Raw genomic sequence first — 19,962 nt, 5'->3', positions numbered from 1 at the left:
TGGTAACCATCTTTAAGTCATGTGTAGGATAATTCTGCTTGTGCCTTTTCAGCTATCTAAAGGTATAAGTTATGACCTTTCCATGTTGCATCAACACACAACACAAACCAAAACGTGAGGCATCATAATAAATTGTATATCATCATACTCTCTATGGCAGGCTAAGTACGAGAGCTAAAGTAAGACAACTATTGAGCTTCTTAAAGCTCTCCTTATAAGCCTCATTCCATTAGAACTTAACACTTTTTTAAGTTAACTTGGTTATAGGTGTTGCGAGTGCAGAAAAATTATTGACAAACTACCTATAATTCTTAGCTAAACCTAGAAAGCTATGAATCTCAGTCATTTAAGTTTGCCTTGGCCATTTCTCCATGGCCTTTATTTTCTTTGGATCAACAATAACTCCCTCATTGGGTATCATATGATCCAAGAAACTAACACTATCAAGCCAAAACTCGCACTTGGATAACATAGCATATAATCAATGATCTCTAAACACATAGAGCGTACTCGTGTTCCCCCTTACTCATTGAGTACACCAAAATGTCATCAATGAATACCATTATAAAATTGTACAAATATGTTTGAACACCCAATTCATCATATCCTTCAAAGTTGTTGAGGTGTTCGTAAGATCATAAAACATCACTAAAAACTCATAGTGTCCATACCTAGCATAGAATGCACTCTTAGGCACATCTTCTTGCCTAATCTTGAGTTAGTGGTAACCAAAGTAAAGCTCAATCTTGGAAAAACACTGTTCTCTTTATAACAAATCAAACAAATCATCAATATAAGGAAGTGAATACTTGTTCTTGATCATTATCTTATTGAGTTGTTAGTAATCAATACATAGCCTAAGTGATCCATCTTTCTTCATTAGAAACAGCATTGATGCACCCTATGGTGACACACTGAGTTATATAAAACCCTTATCCAACAAAATCTCCAATTGATCCTTGAGCTCCTTAAACTTTGCCAATTCTATACTGTATAGTGGGATAGATGTCAATCAAGTATCATTCACCAAATCTATGCAAAACTCAACCTCCCTATTTGTTGGTAAACTAGGTAACTTTTTTGAAAATACTTCAGAAATTCCCTAACATTGGGTACCTCGGTCACACTACCAACCTCCACCTAGGTATCTCTAATCACTATAAAAAATCCTTAGCACCTATGCCTCAACAACCTTATCACCGTCATAACGAAACCACATTGATTGGAGTGTTACTATGATCGCCCTGAATACTAAATTACAATTCCCTTAAGTAATTGAATCTAACTAGCTTGTGGTGGCAATCCACACTTATGAAATTTGATGATAGTTAATCCATGCCCAAAATCACATTAAAATCTAATATATCTAATAAAATCAAAGTGGGTCATGTGTCTTTGTCCCATACTCGGACCACACAAGACTTATACTCAAATTGCAGGGTATACACATCCCTAAGTGGTGTAGTCACTATTAAACCATACTCCATTGAGGTATGTTCAACATCTAATTTCAAAGCAAAACATGGAGACATAAAAGAATGCGTACATTTATGATCATATAAAACACGGGCTTCAAAACCACAAATAAGAAAGATACTTGAAACTATGGCATTGGACATCTCAACATCTTAAGATGTTAAAGCATATACCCTAACTTGTCCTTTCTTTGGTGCACATACTTTGAGGCTTTACTTTATGAAGTACTACTTGCACTTTTATCCCCCGTTCTAGGAACCTCTCAGATGGGTTAGGCTATAGTAGGAGGTGGTGATAAAACAGCCTGAGATGTGTGGGGTAAACCTTCCTGTATCTGTGGTGCCTTAAGATAGTCTTTCTTCATATGCCTTAGTTACCCACATTAATAACAAGATAAGGTTGAATGAGTGTTAGATCCTGACATCTGCTGCCTAGAAGTATAGCATGATCTCTTATCACAACAAGATCCAACAGTAACTATACCACTCTCCTGATAGAAACCATGAGATTGAAAAACTCTCTGTTGGCCTTTGTGGCTTGTGGACGATCTATGTCCAATACTAAAGCATCTTTGGCCCCTGATCTTAAGCCTCTTAGACCTATCTTGAGTCACTTGACTCTTTGCAATCCTAGTCTTGATCCCTTGAACACAGTCAACTGTAGAGAAGTAAGTGTCAAAACTCTAAGACGCAACAACCATAAACAACTGCTCAATTAGTTTATCCATAAAGCGTTTGATCCTTATATCTCTATCGAGACAAGGTATGGTGCATACTGTACAACTACATGAACTAGATATCATACTCTAACATTATCATGCAAAGCGTCTAAACTAATGCCTCAAACTCAGATGCGTTGGTGGCTCAAGCAATGTCAAGTAAAAATTAGCTTAGAAAAGTAGTGTAAAACGCCTCCCATATTAATGGGTTAGCACCAATTGGCCTACCTCTAAGTAGAGACTAATACCGTAGATAAGACACATTCTTAAGCTTAAAGCCAACCAACTCAATTGATTAGGCACTAGAGCATCCTAAAGTAATTTAGATGTTCTCCATCTCATTTAGGAAAATTTGTGGGTTCTCGATCACGTTAAAACTAGAGAATGATGGTTGTTTCAAACTTAAATTGACATTGATCATTTTGACCTTGTGAGATAAATGTAGGACACACTGGATGTTGCTCCTTTATGCGATGCTGAAGATCATCCATGCGAGTTGTCATCACTTCCATCACCCTACTAACCCCTTGTAGGTTAGCTAGTACGTTTGCCAAGGTTGACTCCTTAGTGGGTACCTCATCTCTAATCTCCTAAGATTGAGCATTAATAGACTCCTCTACAAGTTTCTTTATTATAGGTGTCCCAATATTAGTGGCAATTAGTGCCTCACCATCAACAGCAATTGGTGGTTCCTCACTAGCAAACCTAGCAACCTTACCTTGCTTACCACATCCCTTAACAATGGAAAACTGTGGCCTTGTTGTAGCATCAATTAGAGTGTCTCAGTTTACCATATCCCTAGTTATAGCTCGTTTCTGAAGTGGCATCCAAAGTTAGACAAAGTGCAAACACTAAACTTAGTGCAGATACAAGGTAGGTACTAGACAAACTTGGGAATCCATGTACTATCCCATTCGCTATTTGTGCTATTTGTCACATCCCAAAAACAAAACAAGACACAAACACCTAACTACTACGTTGATTCAAACAAAACTCCTAAGACTTAGTTAACCTAATGCTTTGATACTAACTTTGTCATGATCCAATCTCAAGTTCATGACTGACACAAAGGTATTGATAGACATTACCCTCTTAACACATGCAAGCCTAAATAATAACAAAACCATACATTCACATGTATTACAATGTAACCATGGTTAATTATATACAGCTGCACTAATCATTCAACATGCTAACATGCTTACACTGTATAAGCAAATAAACATAAATCTGAGCATTTGTCATTTTATGGTGAATACAACTTATAAGCCATCTAGTGGCAAAACATTGAAAGTCTAATTATTACATGACATAACAAAGTCATAAATCCATAATAGTATGAAATATAAAGACAGACTCAATTAATGGAGTATGACATAAATGAAAAGGTTGATGTCTACCAGATGCCATGACGATCACCTACCGAACCAACTGTAAAATACTGCTCCTCCCAAATGGACAGCGAGCAAAGCTATCTACTCTATTGATCTAAAAAAAACTAGGGGGTAATAATGTGTGAGTCATAAAGATTCCGTGAGCAGATACGGGAAAGGGGAACAAGCAGTAGGGAAGACTATTTAAAAGAATATACTTTCAAAAAGTTTGCAAATAGATGATAAATCAATATCTACAAAGTTCATCCTTTCAAACACTAATACAAACTGAGTCTCACCTGTTTAGCGTCCTCACCTAACAATCCCACTTACCAAGCATGTCAACAATCATCTAGTCAATGCTCGACCAATTCCTTTATTTCTGAGTTTGTTATCCTTTAAGCAACATCAAAAAACGTATACCTTTTCTCACTCCAAAATTGATATTTTTCAAACGGTACATGGATGGCATACGTTTTCTTTTATAAAGCATTATTGGTAAAGCAATTCATAAACTTTTAAAAGAATATTTAAAAGTTGGAAATCACATCAAAAGTCTAATTAAACATCATTTCAAAAGTGTTTGAAACATAATTTGAAGTTATCAAAGATTTAGTCATAAACATAAACATATTTCTATCTAAAAAAGCTTTATAAGACATTTTGATACAAAAATAAACTCAATCTTTCTATACATCGTGCCTAGATATCCATAGATAGCTCTCTCTATCAATAGATAGAAAACAAAATGCAATTCTGAAGGTTTTGTGTTGCATCTATTTATACTTCACGAACAAGCATCGATAAATAAGCTATAGAGAGCAAAAATTCAACTTAGAACTCATCGCTAAGACCTCAAACAAGTTTATAATTCCACCATAGACAAATAAACAACAAGTACTCAGCATATAAACAATGGTTATGATGCAATCTATCAATCCAATCATGAGTTCGATAACAATTTAGTCTAAATAATGACATTAGACATTCATTTGAAATTAACTTCATCTAAATCACCATATTAGAGATTCATTCAATCATAAATGGTGCTCAACCAAGGATAACTAACCACCTAGTGTTATCACACTAGAATCGAATAGTCCATTACTCTATGGCTGGTAACTATTTAATAAAAAGGGTTGTACTTCGTTAACCACCAAATCCACTGAGTCCTAAGAACGTAGAGGCTTGACCTACCTTGGGTTGAGCCATCAACTTTGATTTTAAGGATGCCATCTGGGGGAGGTTGCCATGAGATATTAACATGAGAGACAAAAAAAGATTGCCTAAGGAAAAGAGTACATAACTTAGTCCATCAATCGGAATCATCAATAATGGCACCACCCTCATTAGCTCAAATCAAAAGTAAAGAGTGCATCTTAATAAGATAAAAGATCTCATTAGTATTCCAAGATTTGTTAGAGAAGATTGTCTCGTTACATGCAAGCTAGACGGACCAAAAGGTGGAGGCACCAACATTGAACCATCGTTTGTGGACAATACCCGAGAAAAGGCATTTCGCTCAAGATTGGATGAACATAGAGACCGTTCAAGGTGCACACCATACAAGTCCCCACCATTGCAAAACAAGTCCTCATACTTGCTATTTTGAAATTTGAATCTTAACCTTCATTCCCTATCCATGAGCTAGCAATTATATAATTTTCCATACACCATAATACCTTCATTTTGAAATTTGAATCAGATTTTTTTGCAATCTAATTATTATTTCAATCTTAACGTTCATTCTCTATCCATGAGCTGGCAATTATCTAGTTTTCACTTAAAATATGGCAACAAACAAGATGCAAATATTTCATTAAGATCAAAAGAGTGTTTCAAATTAAATGTTCAAAATTATGTCCAATTTATTCTTTTAAACATTTGCAAATTTTAATTTTTATGTCCATATTAAATTTTAGTTTTTTTTACTTTTGACATTAAAAATTATAATTTATTAATATAATATTTTTTAAAAAAATATTAAAAACACTTAAGTCAAAGCATTTTTTTTTAATTTCTGGATTAAAACGAAAGTGTACATCCCATTCAAAAGAGAAAGAGTATATTTGATGCTGAAGTTCATACCATTTTAAGCCATTCATTCTTATTAATTGATTTTGTCATATTCTATTTTTTTCTTCCAAAAAAATCTTTTTTTCTAACTTTTGGTTGATAATTTTATTATGTTTGAGTTAAAATATAATGCTCTCCTTCCTCACAAAGAAAAGCTAGTTAAGAGTATTCGAGTGATCTACGAGTGAATATTTAATTTAGTGATAAATATATGTGTATCCCTTTACTTAAAAAATTGGGTCCAAATTCTCTTTTCCAAATCAAAAGAAAAACTAGCTACGAAGCGGGGAGTTCGTGAATGATGAATCCAATTTGAGAGTTTTGTTTGTATTCATGGCAAGTTATAAATGTTAGGTTTCATTACATTAAGAGGACCTCTTAATTTCTGTTAAAAATTTAATAATAATATAATAATAATTTTTTAATATATCCTCTAGGGTTTGTGTGGTGGGCCATGCACGCCATGTGCCTGCATGTGCTGTGTCTTTCTCTCATCGGCCCACCACTTCTTTCCTTTGAGCAAATAAATGGGGTTTCTGCACATTCCTCTCTTTCTCATTCCTCTCTCTCTATGTTTCTGAAACTCTTTCTTGGATTCTGATACACTTTCTTGGATCTGTTGAACGGCTTCACTCTCTGCAACTTTTGTTTCTAATACTTCTCTCAAGATTAATTTTAGCTCTTTCTATTTCCGTACAAGAAAAAATTTAGCAAGGTACGTAGTGGTTTTTAGTTTACTACTATTATTCAGTACTTAAACTTTGATATATATTCAACAGCTAAACTAAGCTAAGTAGTGTACTGTTTACAAGCAATCTTGATCTCTTGCACTTAGTTCTATGGTGTCTGCAGTTGTCCTCTTTGAAACCCTAGCTTCTTCTCTTGCATCATGCAATTTATTTTAACTTTAATCTTCATGCCATTTATTTTCCATTTTATTTCAATATAAGCATTAGGCGAAAATGAGAAAGGTGGCTATTTCTGATGATAAATTGTTACTTGAAAGCTTTCTATAACAAGATATAGATACCACACTGAAACGGATTTCTTTGGTTTGTGCAGGATGCGCTCCCCAGGTTCACTCAAGCAAGAATTTCTTAAGAAATGGATAATGGGTCTCCAAAGATGTAGCTCTTCAAAGAACAGTATGAGTGTCTTGGATAGAAAGAAGGCTATAAAGTTGTCAGCAGATATAGCTATGGCTTCTGCAAGAAAAGGTACAACTTGTTGGAGTCGAGCTCTCATTGCCAGTGCTTCCAAAGGCGCAAGTGACAAACATCTTGTTGAGCAAATATTGGGTCCAGAGTCTGAGAGGCTAATATTGATGAAGAAGTTTTCGACAGGAGCATTAGTGTGCAGCAAGAGGATCAGAAGCAAGAAGATCCTGAAAAGGAGTTGCGGAATCCGAAGAACAAGAAAATGTGCACCCCAAGCTGCTCTAGCTAGCTCTATTGCAAAAAGGTTGGTTAGGAAAAGAACCCAAGTTTTGAAAAGACTAATTCCTGGAGGAGAATTTATGAATGAAGTGTCTTTGATTGAGGAAACTCTAGATTATATCATATCTCTTCGAGCCCAGGTTGATGTAATGAGAAGTCTTGCCAGTGCATCAGAGCTAATGAATCATAATTAAGAGCATCAGTGGTAAATTGCTCTTTAATTTGTTCCTTGTATCTTTATATCCTTCCTCTTTTTTTTTTGTTTGGCCCAACGCTTAGTCTAGCTAGATGAAGGAAAAAGGAAGCTGGAACAGTTGAAGCATGCATGTACAGATGAATTTTATATATGTAAGTCAATCAAGGCTTTAATTTCAATCTTCTACAAGTCGTTATTGACTTGCATTAAGTTTATAATCACAAGCATAAGTTTCTTATTTATTAGTTGGTAATGTCTCTGTAAAAACCAACTCATACTTCATCTTCTGCTAATTTCTTTCCATATCGCTCTTTTTTTATTAATTATAGACTGTTCCATAGGTCTTCAACAGAGGAGACAAATGATAATGAGATTGGTTTGATTATCAGCAGCCACAGGAAATATTAATGAGTGAAAAAAGGAAGATGGTTTGAAAGTACTACTCATCTTTCATTTGCTTTAAATAGTATCATGAATAAGTGAACATTAAAAAGAACATTTAGCTACTCGATTGCTGTTTGGTATGCATGTGGAGAGAGAGAGTGAGAGAGAGAGAGGGAGGGAGGGAAATATATGGGGAATAATTCGGTGCAAACGATGAATGCATGCGAATCAAAGGCTTACCATTTGGAGTATTTCTTAAACAGCGGTATTATTCTTTTTGGTGCTTGTTTTGGTTAAAAAAACTGAAATACTTTGTATTATTGAGGTGTGTAAAGAAAAAAGAAAAGGTTGCTGTTGACATGTTTCAATGAAAGCTATAAAAACTGCACACCCATCCGCACACCTTCACCTTCACCTTGAAAGCATGTTCAACATGATGGCGACAACAGCAAGAAATTGAAGCTGCTTTTAAAACCAAGGATCATTTTTGCTCTTATTGCATATCTTTATCTTGTCTACCTATTACTTACATATGTCAGTCTCACCTAGGTGATTAATAGGCAAATTATTATTTTCTAATCTTAATCCTAAAAATAACATTATTCATTATATATGTTTTGTTTTGTTTTTATTTTGAAAGGAGTGATTTGAATCAATGTTTTGAACATGAAAAATATGTATATCAATTATCTTTTTCTTTAAAGACAAATTGAGTATTTGTATTAATGTAATGATTTGAGTACATAGGACTGCTTGAAGTCTTTAACCTTGAATATGGGCACAAGACTTATTTCAGTCAAATGCATATAAGTAACCACATACACCAATTATTAAACAGCCCAAATGTTGAAACTAAGATTTGTTAAAAGAGATATCATTTTAGAGGGAAATGGGTATACCTCGGACTTGGGGAAAAGAAAATGAGATGTCATGTTTTTCTAGAAGTGTAATGAGAAAGGACTTGCGAACCCACATATTCGTAGCAACCGAAAAGAATGCGGGATTCAAATGGTAAATTGTGATTGATATATTATATGTCAAATTGTCCTCAGAATCTGTGCACCAAAAGACAACTATGCCATGATCTGATTGATGTATTGTCTGCACTAATTTTGCTTCAATTTATACAGTCTGTAATCTTCGAGGGAAGGCATTTACTATTAAATTTGTCAACACATAGCGTCCACTTTTCACTAATCAAGTTCAAAGAAAGCACTTGATAATGAAAAATGTCATTTCCCCTCGTTGTTATTATTCAACACCATTGTACCACATAGTCAAAAAAGTTTGGAAGATATTATCAGCTTCTGTCCATGACTCAAGGATCTCCCTTGTATACATAAATCTACTGTTTCCCCTTTGCTCTAATCCAATGTGTATAATTACATTGATTTGAAAAATCAAATTTACTTAAATCTGTAAACACTAATACATAAATCAAGAGAAAGTCTCTAGCCATGACAAGAAGAAGAGTATCACAATTCTTAATTACAAATTCATAACCTATGCAGCTAAGCAATATCCCAATTGCCAAAGATAAATGGAAAGTGAAACTCAATTTAAGAGCAAACATAACAGCCTTTAACTCTTAAACTTTAGGAATGAGGTGGTTGTGAGAAAAGTGTCTAATTAATAACATATGAGCACCAACATTTTGCAGATGCTATACCTTCAGTCTACCTTGTATATTATGCCACCTTTCAACTTCTCTTTTCATTGTTAGCTTTTGAGACAAAAGCAAGGGACATAAAGTAATAAAAATCAGATTCAACTAGTCATTTCCATCATCATGTCATGAACATCGATCTCATCTCAAGTATATATAGTTGCATTTGATTTACTGATTCAAATTCCAAATATTATAGTTAAAAATAGAACTAGTTAATTCGATTGTGTTCTTTCAATCCATCTGATTGGATGCCTCTTTTCGCAAATGATAATCATATATATTAATAATTTCTCTTTCTTTATTGCGTGCCTTGGCCGGATAACCAAGCCTCTTTTGATCAAATTTCTTTCTTAATCTAGTATTGTGCTCGCCAGCTAATTTTCCTTCATTATTATAAAGATAAAAGCTCTTCCAAATCATTCATGTTGACTGAGCTGTTGCATTTCTTCTATAATTTCCTCTTCACCATCCCACTTCATGAAACAAGCGGGTCTATGTATATCTATAACATACGTAAGTGCGAGTTAATCATCTCATATAGGAGGACCGGCTCTACCCATTTGGTTGCGCCTAATGACAAAGGCCTCATACTATGCCTAACTCATTTGCCACTTGACTAATGTTTTTTTTTTATTTATGTTTTTTAATATTTTGTTCGTTCCAAAATATTGAAGTATCCATTTTTTACTTCAATTTTTTTTTTGAAAGTTTAGATTTCATTGCCAGTAAACAGGGAAAAGGATCCTTTGAGTTACAAAAGAAGTTTTCCTGTCTTTGACCCACAGTTAGCTCAAAGACTTCAAAATTTTAGTATGCCCTTGCCTATACAAAATATGCGCGTTTGCAAAAAATCCTGATCCTTACAAAACTCCTCCACTCACTCAAAAAATTCCCAGCCATTAAGATAAAAGGGAAAACAAAAGAAATCATCCTACCAACAAATCAGCTTGCAAAGATAAACAGGAAAATCACAAGAACACCCCAAAAGCGCCACCCTCAGCTGAAAACAAACATGGCATAAACAGAACTCATAGACCTCCTGGATAGGACAATAAAGAAAGCGCCTCTTGCATAAAGACATTAACCGAGGTTTTGCATGTAGAAAACCACAATAGCAAGAAAGACACAACAAAAACCACCTATGCTCTCGGGAAAGAATCTGCCTTCTAGCTGACTTTTTTCCATAACAGAGCCTATAGAACAGTCACTAGGTAGGACACATTAACAGCGAAGTAAACTTCAAAAACCAAAACAAACTGTACAAAATTCACAATCGAACCCCCTATTTGAGAGCTAACATCATAAACTCCAGAGGGAAAAGACACACACACTTTGGGAACTTCCCATAATCAATAGAAAGAAACCACCCATTCCAAAGCAATCAAAAAGAAAAGCATGTCAATAAACCACATTTAAGATATCAATCTCTCTAAATACCCCATCCTTTTCATGCTCATCTGCCATCTAGTTAGCGCTTTTAAGGACATGATTAATTTCCCATTTACTTACCCTCTTCTTCAAATTTTCAATTCTTAGAATCCAAACTTTGTGCTCTAGGGGGCCAGTTTTGGAGTCTTAACCCATTGGACAGTGCTTGTGGAGTCACTTTACACCACGAGTGAGTGCGTATCAACCCACCTCGATGCAATAAAGATAGTCAAGGCTTCTTTTATAGCCAACAACTCAGCAACATTTGCGTATGCTTCACTAATAGATTTAGAGAAAGTAACCTTAATTTCTCCCATTTCATTTCTCATGACCCCTTCAATGCTAATCGTTCTTGAGTAGCCTCTAGTTGCCCCGTCCTCGTTAAACTTCTTCTAGCCGATAAGGGGTGAAGACCATTAGACATTTTGCCATGGCGTCTTTTTTTCCCTTGGTAATCTAGCCATTGACGACAACCTATAAATGTCCATCGTGCTCTTAACCATGTCCGGCCATTTGCCTTTTGCCTAACTTGCCACGTGTAGCTTTAAAAGTTTAAAAGCTTGGCTAACATCCAATTGTTTTTGACTAAAAACCACCATATGGCGTAATAGCCAAATCGTCCACACCATTCCAAAGAAAGACATATCAAAAAGAGCCCTACCCCCCTCTTTGACAACCGTTCCATTCAACACTAGAAAAAATATCATTTGAGTCACCCGGTGTGCACCACAACAAATTCCATTCGCTGTATCACATACCCCACAACTTGCAAGATTCCTTAGATAGAAAAAACAAGTGTTCTATTGTTTGTATTCCAAAATTGCAAAGAACACATGAAGCACTCCCTCTCCAGATCGTTATCTTTCGTAACTAATTCACCCTTAACAGCCACTTTACTTATCAATAACTGCCACACCAAGACCTCCACTTATGAGGTACAATTCACCTCTACATAAATTACCATATCTTCTTAGAACTCATGCTCGTCCCCATGACACTCTTGTAGAAAGAACTTGCTGTATACATGCCATTGGTTTCACCTTTCCAAACAACCTTATCTTTCAAGCCTTTGATAATCGAGCAACCTTTTAGTAACACCACCATTTGGTTCCATTGCCCCATTTCCCACCCAAAGACCTTCTTTCGTAAGTCCACGTTCCACACCCATTCTTTATTAGCCTATTCTTTAAAATCCTTGTCACTTCCCACTTTTTTAATTGCAAGGGCAAAGACTCTTGAAAACATAGATTTAAAGATATGCCCTTCAACCATTTATCCTCCCAAAAAGATAGATTTTTTCCATCGCCAATAACCACTCCCAAGTTAGATTTAACCTACAAGAAGAATTTGTTAGTTGGGGGATGGCTAATAATGTTACATCAGACAATCGAGGAATGCCCATTGGCATTAGTTACCAAGAAAAGGGCTAAAGGGTCACTATTAGTCGTTACATCAATAACTTCCCTCCACAAGCTTCCACCTTCATTACTATATCTCCATAACCACTTATTAAGTAAAAATCTATTTTTAAGACCAATACCACCATTCTCTCTGTAGTTGCAAACACGACCCAATCCAGAAGGGGCATTCTATTTTTTGGACCAACCCTACTCCATAAGAACCTATTCTGCATCTTTTCAATCTTATTAATCATAGCCTAAGGTAATTGGAAGAGAGACATATAATAAGGAAGCAAATTAGCTAAAACAGATCTTAGCAAAGTCACCTTACCTCTAATTGAGAGAAATTTAGACTTTCAACCCACGAGCTTTGCCTCAATCCTCTACAAAACTAGTTTCCAAATCTAAAGTCTGTTGAGGTTACCCTAAAAAGAAGATCCGGGTATGATGTAGGCAGCTGTCCCACCCTATAATTGATAGTTGCAACCTAATTTGAAAGAACCTCTGGCCCAACACTAATACCAAAAAGATTACTTTTTTGAAAATTAATTTTGAGCCTAGACACAAGTTAGAAACATCTTAAAACCCTTTGAATATAAGTAATATCATCATCCTAGGCCCTACAAAATACCATAGTGTCCTCCATGTACTATAGATGTGAAATATTTCTCCCCTTGCACCAATTAGGATACCACAAAACATTTGAAGCTTCTCCGCTTTGACCATAAACACACTTAAAGCCTCTACGACCGTATTGAACAAAAAAAGGATTCAGGACAACCCTAACAGAGGCCCTTATGCAACTGAATTAGATTTGTTAGAGATCCATTCAAAGGGATAGCTATCACAATGAATCTAGCTAACTTTCTTTGCTTGTTGAACTATTATATCTTATTCACATTGGACTCAATGTGAATAATTAATGAGACTCAAAAGGATTTTAGGCATTATACATATATTTTGAAAAGTGGTGAGCTTATATTAAGATCAAAATCACGTTTACAATTTACAAAAGAAATGAGGCTTAGAAAGCCTACACTTCTCGATAAAAATTGTAAATGAACAAAAAATGGTCTGCAGTGTCATCTGGTAAACCTACTGCACTACTTTAACGATCCTTATACCTTTCTGAGGTTAATCAAACCTTATTCTCAAAAAGTATCCCTACTACTAGAATAATTTTTTGTACATACAAATTTTGTTTCGAATATTTAAACTAGAAACTTGAAAGATCTTAACATATTTCTTCCTAGATTTGTGGAGCTCATGAGAGGCTTTAGACTTTTAGAATCTTTCTTTTAAAGGCTTTGATCTTTAGAATCTTCTTTCTAGAGGCCTTAGAGCTATGGGAATTATAAAGGCTTTGATTTTCAAAATCTTCTTTCTTCTCCCTTGTTCTCTTCCTCCCTCATTCATCAAATGGCTTGGAGGTGTACTGTATTTATAGTGCTAGTTAAGAGATTTTCATGAGAATTTAGTCTCTTTCAATTATCTTTAATTTGTTAAATTTAATTATAGATAAATCATGATAACTCATAGATGATCTTTTGATTGGTTAAACTTTAAGTCTTTCAGTTTTAATTGGCTGAATTTGAATATTATCTCCAAATTATCTTAATTTATTTAGAGATAAATAGGATGACCAAATTTGAATATTATCTCTAAATTATCTTGATTCATTTAGGATAAATTGGATAACCAATAAGTAAATTTTAATTGATTAAATTCAAATATTATCTCTAAATTATTTTAATTTATTTAGAGATAAATTGGATGACCAATAGGTGAATTTTTTATTGCTTGAGAGTAGATATTATCTCAAAAAATAATGTGACGACCTCAACTTGGGGCCATGACCAGCGTAAAAATATCGATGGGAGTTACCTTCTTAACCCATGCAAGCCTAAAATGAACAATTCAAACCAAATACTCAAATTTACCTAATGGAACTCATTACCACAGAATCATACATCCAACATGCATGAACATAATAAACCACATAGGATTATGTCATAATAATTTCAAGCTCACATGCTCAGATGGCGGAAGCAAATCATATCGAATAACACATATAGGCCATCTTGTGGCAAATACAAAGTGTATCCATTCCACGACAATTTTTGAACTACATGTTATTTAATACAAGAAACAACAAAATATTATCCATGATAGTCAACATAAATGATCAAACCAAATAAGACTTGTGAAGAATGACTTAAAACAAAAAGGCTGACACCTACTGGATGCCTTATTGAACATTTAACAATGATGGCTATGGAAGCTCCTTCCAAAGACAGCAAGCTTGAGCAACTACTAATTTGCAGAACAATTGCACCTCACATGTGTGAGTTATAAATAACTCTGTGAGCAGATACGAGGAGAGGGAACAAGTTAAACAAAAGAATGTTTGTCAAAGATGCTTTTAAAATAAATGCGAGCAATCCATTTTAAATAATATCAAAGTTTACCTTTCAAATATATCAAATATTTAAAGAGTTTGGGAATTCAATCCTCAAACAAGATTAAATATTCCAAGATGCGACTTATGTGTCAAGTATGAACAAGTATTCGAGAAACCTGAAATCATCTTCTTGACGAGTACAACTCATTTAAAATGATTTTATAAGTTTTATTAAACCCCATGCTAAAGCCTTTGAAATAAGAATAATGGTTCATGAAATGTTCAAGTATTTCCAAGAAAACAATTTATAAATATTTAGTTTTAAAGCTTTTACAAAAGATGTTAAGGAAAACAAAGGTTTAATTTCAAAGAAAATGAAATAATGTTGTTACCATTAGAAAACCTTTGAATAAAACTAATGGATATAAATAACATAATTCATGGTAAAATAAATATAACAAGTCTAAATACCAAAGTTAGGGCAAATGCCCAATCCAAAGATCAAGATCGAGACGAATATCAAATTCAAATGCCAACATCAACCAAATATGAAACTCAAACACCAAGGTTGAAACAGATGTCAAATCCAAAGATTGGAGTGTAAACAAATACCAAATCCAAAGTCCAAAGTTAAAAAAAAATATTAAGTTCCAATTCCATAGTGTCAAGTATCATTTCAAATAGATCATGGAGCATTAAGTAGCATAGACAACCAAATCAAAGTGTGCTGTAGTACCAAAGTGGTCGGATACATGATAGTCATCGATCGTATATGAAAGGTGGTAAGATCGTATCAACTACCAAATGAAACCAAATCAACGAGGTAAGACTTTGTTAACTACCCAATCAAAGCTAAGCAATTTACATAAAGTGTCTACTGTCACTAGCTATTGGTTTATAACTCATGTAGTTTCCACTAAAACATTTTTATGCTATGTTTCCAAATGTCCAAACATTCATATCCAAAAGAAAAGGTGAATTCATTTACCATCCAAGATCAAAGGGTTCAAAACAAAATGAAGTCAAAGTGTTCAAAGTCCATTTCTAAACAAAGGATAAATTTACTCATTTACACAATAGAAGTTCAAAGTAAAGACTAATTCAAAATGATCAATCTCAAAGACAAGTTGACCCGTCACTAGGGTCTATGCAAAACTAATTATTTTTTATTCCAAATTTTCAAATCATTAATCAAATAATTACCTATAGACAAATATCAATTTTAAGGCATCAAACATTAGAAAGGTTGGTTTCCTATGCTCAAAACTAAGTACATAGTAACATATTTACATAACATACATAGATTTCATAAAACTGGCTTGAAAACATTGTTCACATATCAAGGTTTATCAAAATAAGTTTTAATGCAAGGTTATAGAATAAGCATGCTTAATTACATAAAAATAATTAAAAACGTCGTATCTACCCATTTCTTGAAGCTGGCCTTTTCCAGTTGGCACCTTTCATTGAAAGCTCGATTTTTACAAAAAACTCAATTTACTCCAACATCATGTAAAAATAAAGTTCAATCATCAATATTCTCCAAAAACCCATAATAATTTCAAAATACCTTGAATACCCATTTATAACTCAATTTAATATTCACTTGTATCCAATGATTTCCATCAGGTTTTTATCCAAACCTTATACTCAACAAATAAACAACTTATTTTTATTTATAGTGCCTCCTCAGTGAACTTCTAATGGAGGGATCTAGTCAAATCTTGAAAACCTAGAAAAAGTTCTTATCTTTAAGAGAGAGAAAAAAAATTAGAAAAATCAAGTTTTAAGAGTGAAAATCCTTACCTGTGGTACTTAGAATCCAAGGTTTGTTGATGGAGTTTGAGGGTTTTGAAAGATGTGAAATTTGAGAAAAAATAGGTGGAAGAATAAGAAAATAGGGGGAAAATGAGTTAATCTAAAGTTTTAGGGCTTTTAAGCTCATATTAGGCTGATTGGGCTAGAATGCTTGCATTTCTTTTGCTTTTCCCTCACAAAGTTGACCTTTTATGCACTAAGGTTGACTTTTTAAGTCTAGACTTGCAAAAAGTGTCCATTTTTAAGCTTAATTAGATCCCAATTCTCTTCCAAACATTTATGATCTTTAATTATGAATTCTCAAGGATAAAATCAAGGTTTCTAAGTCAACAAAAACATTTCCTAAGCTCACCAAGTTAATTGTTTAATTTATCCAAGTAACAAAAATTACGAGTTTCACATTCTTCCTTTTTTTAACAAAAAAATTCATCTTTGAATTTAAATCCAAGAGTTACTTACCTCAGTTTTAAAATAGATGGGGGTACTTTGTGTGCATTTAATCCTCAGCTTCCCCAGTCATCTCTTCCTCAGAATGGTTACGTTAAAGAATTTTCACTGAAGCCACGTCCTTAGCACTCAATCATTTTACTTGTCTATCCAGGATTTGTAATGGTACCTTTTCATATGAAAGATTGTCATCCAAGTGAATTTCTTCATAGCAAATCATGTGACATGGGTTGAGATTGTATTTACGAAGCATCAACACATGAAACATCAAATGAATACTGGAAGATCCAAGGGTAGTGCCAATCTATAAGCTACTATACCAACTCTCTCCAAGATCTTTAAGCCAATATATCTTAAGCTCAACTTGCCTTTCTTACTGAATCTCATGATTCCCTTAATAGGCGAAACCTTTAAGAATACATGGTCACCAACCTTAAACTCTAAGTCTAGAAGCCTATGGTTTGCATATGATTTTGTTCTACTTTGAGCTGTCAACAACCTATCTCGAATCAATCGAATCTTATCAGTGGCCTTTTGAACCATCTCTGGTCCAAGTACTTTCTTTTCACCAACCTTAAACTAAACGATAGCTGATCTACACTTACACTCGTATAATGCCTCATAATACGCCATCTCAATGCTAGCTTGGTAACTGTTGTTCCAGGCGAACTCTATCAAAGGAAATTATTGCTCCCAAGTAACTCCGAAATTAACAACGCAAGCCTATAACATATCCTTCAAGGTTTGTATAGTCTTTTCAAACTATCCATTGATATAGGGATGAAAGGTAGTGTTGAAATTTTGCTTAGTTCCCACAACCTCTTGGAATTTACCTTAAAATCAACTAATAAGCTAGGTACTTCTATCCAAGACTATGGTAACTGGAACCTTATGTAATCACACTATTTTCTCAATATATAGCCTCACATATTAGGTTGCCCCATAGGTAACCTTTATCAATAAGAAATGGGCAAACTTATTCAATCTATCTACGATAACCTAAATGGAATTATACCTTTTACTAGTGTGAGGTAACCATGTCACAAAATCCATAAATATGTGTTCCTTGGGAATGGGTAAAGGTTATAACAAACTTACAAGCCTCTGATGCTCCATTTTAACCTACTTGTATACTGAACACTTAGCCACAAACTCGATTACATCTTTCTTCATACCCTCCCACCAGTTTACCTCTCTCAAATCATGGTACATCTTGGTGGATTTAGGATGTACTACATAAGCTGACAAAAGTGCCTCCTCAAGGATTTTTCTCATAATACCATTTAAATTTGACACATACACTCTTACTCCATCTCGGAGTAATCGGTCAATATCTCTAACTAAGTGATGTCCTTTATTCCCTTCAACATCATTTAAGGCCTTAGTCACCTATTCATCCTTATTACATCAGTATCATTAACTTTAAGGTGTATTCCCATGCTTCCTAAAACCATGGATGTCTCTCACCAATGGTTTTCTACCAACGGTGATATAGGCCAAACTTTCCATAAAATTTTGACTCAAAACATCGGCTATGACATTCGTTTTACTGAGATGGTATTGGGTAATGCAATCATAGTCCTTAAGCAACTCTATCTACCGATGTTGCCTAAGATTATGATCCCTCTTCTTAAAGATATATGTCAAGCTCTTATAATCTCTGTAGATCTCACGCGTCTCCCCATAAAGGTAATGTCTCCAAATCTTAAGTGCAAATACAATGGCAACCATCTCTAAGCCATTAGTAGTATAGTGTTGCTATGCTTTTTCAACTGTCTAGAGGCATAAGTTATAACCTTGCAATGTTGCATTAACACACATCCTAAACCAACATGTGAGGCATCATAATAAACCATATATCCACCTACTCCTTACGGTAGGCCAAGTACGGAAGCTGAAGTAAGACAACTTTTAAGCCTTTCAAAGCTTTCCTCACAAGCCTTATTCCATTGGAACATTAAATTCTTTTGGGTTAGCCTAATCATAGGTGCTACGAGTGTAAAAATATCTCAGACAAATTGTCTATAATATCCTATCAAACCTAAAAAGTTACGATTCTCCATCATAGAGGTTGGCTTTAGCCATTTCTCCACCACTTTTATTTTTTTACAGTCTCCTATAATTCTTTTTTTGGAAATCATGTGACCCAAGAAACTGACACTATCAAGCCAAAATTAGCACTTGGAGATTTTGGCATACAGTTTGTGATATTTCAACAGCTGAAGCACAATCCAAAGATATTGTTCATGTTCTTCCTTACTCCACGAATATACCAAGATGTCATCAATGAATACCACCACGAAGCTGTCTAAATATGGTTTGAACACCTGATTCATGTCTATAAAAGCTGCTGGGGCATTCATAAGACCAAAAGACATAACTGAAAACTCATAATATCCACACCTAGTATTGAATGCAATCATAAGGATATCCTCTTACCTAATTTTGAGTTGGTGGTAACTAGAGTGAAAATCAATCTTGGATAAGCATTGTGCTTCCTACATCTAATCAAATAGATCATCAATACGAGGAAGTGGATACTTATTCTTTATCATTACCTTATTAAACTATCAGTGATCGATGCATAGCCTAAGTGGACCATCTTTCTTCTTCACAAACAATACCGGTGCACCCCATGTTGACACACTAGGGTGTATAAAACCCTTATCCAACATATCTTCCAACGAATTCTGAGTTCTTTAAGTTTTGTTGGTGCCATCTGATATGGTGGAATGGATATTAGTTAGGTATCCTTCAGCAAATCAATACAAAACTCAACTTCTTTATCTAAAGGTAAACTGAGTAATTCTTCTTGAAACACATCGAGAAACTCCCTAACTAAGGGTACATTGACCACACTCCTAACCTCCATTTAAATATCTCTAATAACCGTAAAAATTCTTAGCATCCATGTTGCAACAATTTCCTCATCATCATGGTAGAAACCACATTTGTTAAAACAATACTGCAATCACCCTTAATGTTAAAAAATGGCACACTTAGGTAATTGAATCTAACTATTTTGTGATGGCAATCCACACTAGCAAAATTTGGGAATAGCCAATCCATACCCAAAATCATGTCAAAGTTTAACATATTAAACAAAATCAAAGTGGCTTGTGTGTCCTTATCCTTTATTC

The 19,962-nt window shown here is 34.5% G+C and overlaps 1 protein-coding gene across 1 annotated transcript; it reads left to right on the top strand.

The window, feature by feature from the left end:
* Positions 1-6,213: 6,213 nt before the first annotated feature.
* Positions 6,214-7,527, top strand: P1R1 (transcription factor). The gene is made up of 2 exons (XM_021421347.2): positions 6,214-6,358; positions 6,706-7,527. The coding sequence occupies exon 2, from the start codon at positions 6,707-6,709 to the stop codon at positions 7,271-7,273; it is 567 nt and encodes a 188-aa protein (XP_021277022.1). The 5' UTR covers positions 6,214-6,358; position 6,706; the 3' UTR covers positions 7,274-7,527.
* Positions 7,528-19,962: the final 12,435 nt, after the last annotated feature.

This window comes from Theobroma umbraticum, unplaced genomic scaffold (genome assembly GCF_002168275.2).
Source record: "Theobroma umbraticum cultivar Fairchild unplaced genomic scaffold, ASM216827v3 scaffold_56.0, whole genome shotgun sequence".
Classification (NCBI taxonomy): Eukaryota; Viridiplantae; Streptophyta; class Magnoliopsida; order Malvales; family Malvaceae; genus Theobroma; species Theobroma umbraticum.
Note: the sequence above shows the minus strand (reverse complement) of the source record. Positions and strands in the feature narration are given on the sequence as shown.

Excerpts from the sequence above, each read along its gene's own strand:
- P1R1 (XM_021421347.2), top strand. The coding sequence starts at position 6,707 with ATGCGCTCCCCAGGTTCACTCAAGCAAGAATTTCTTAAGAAATGGATA.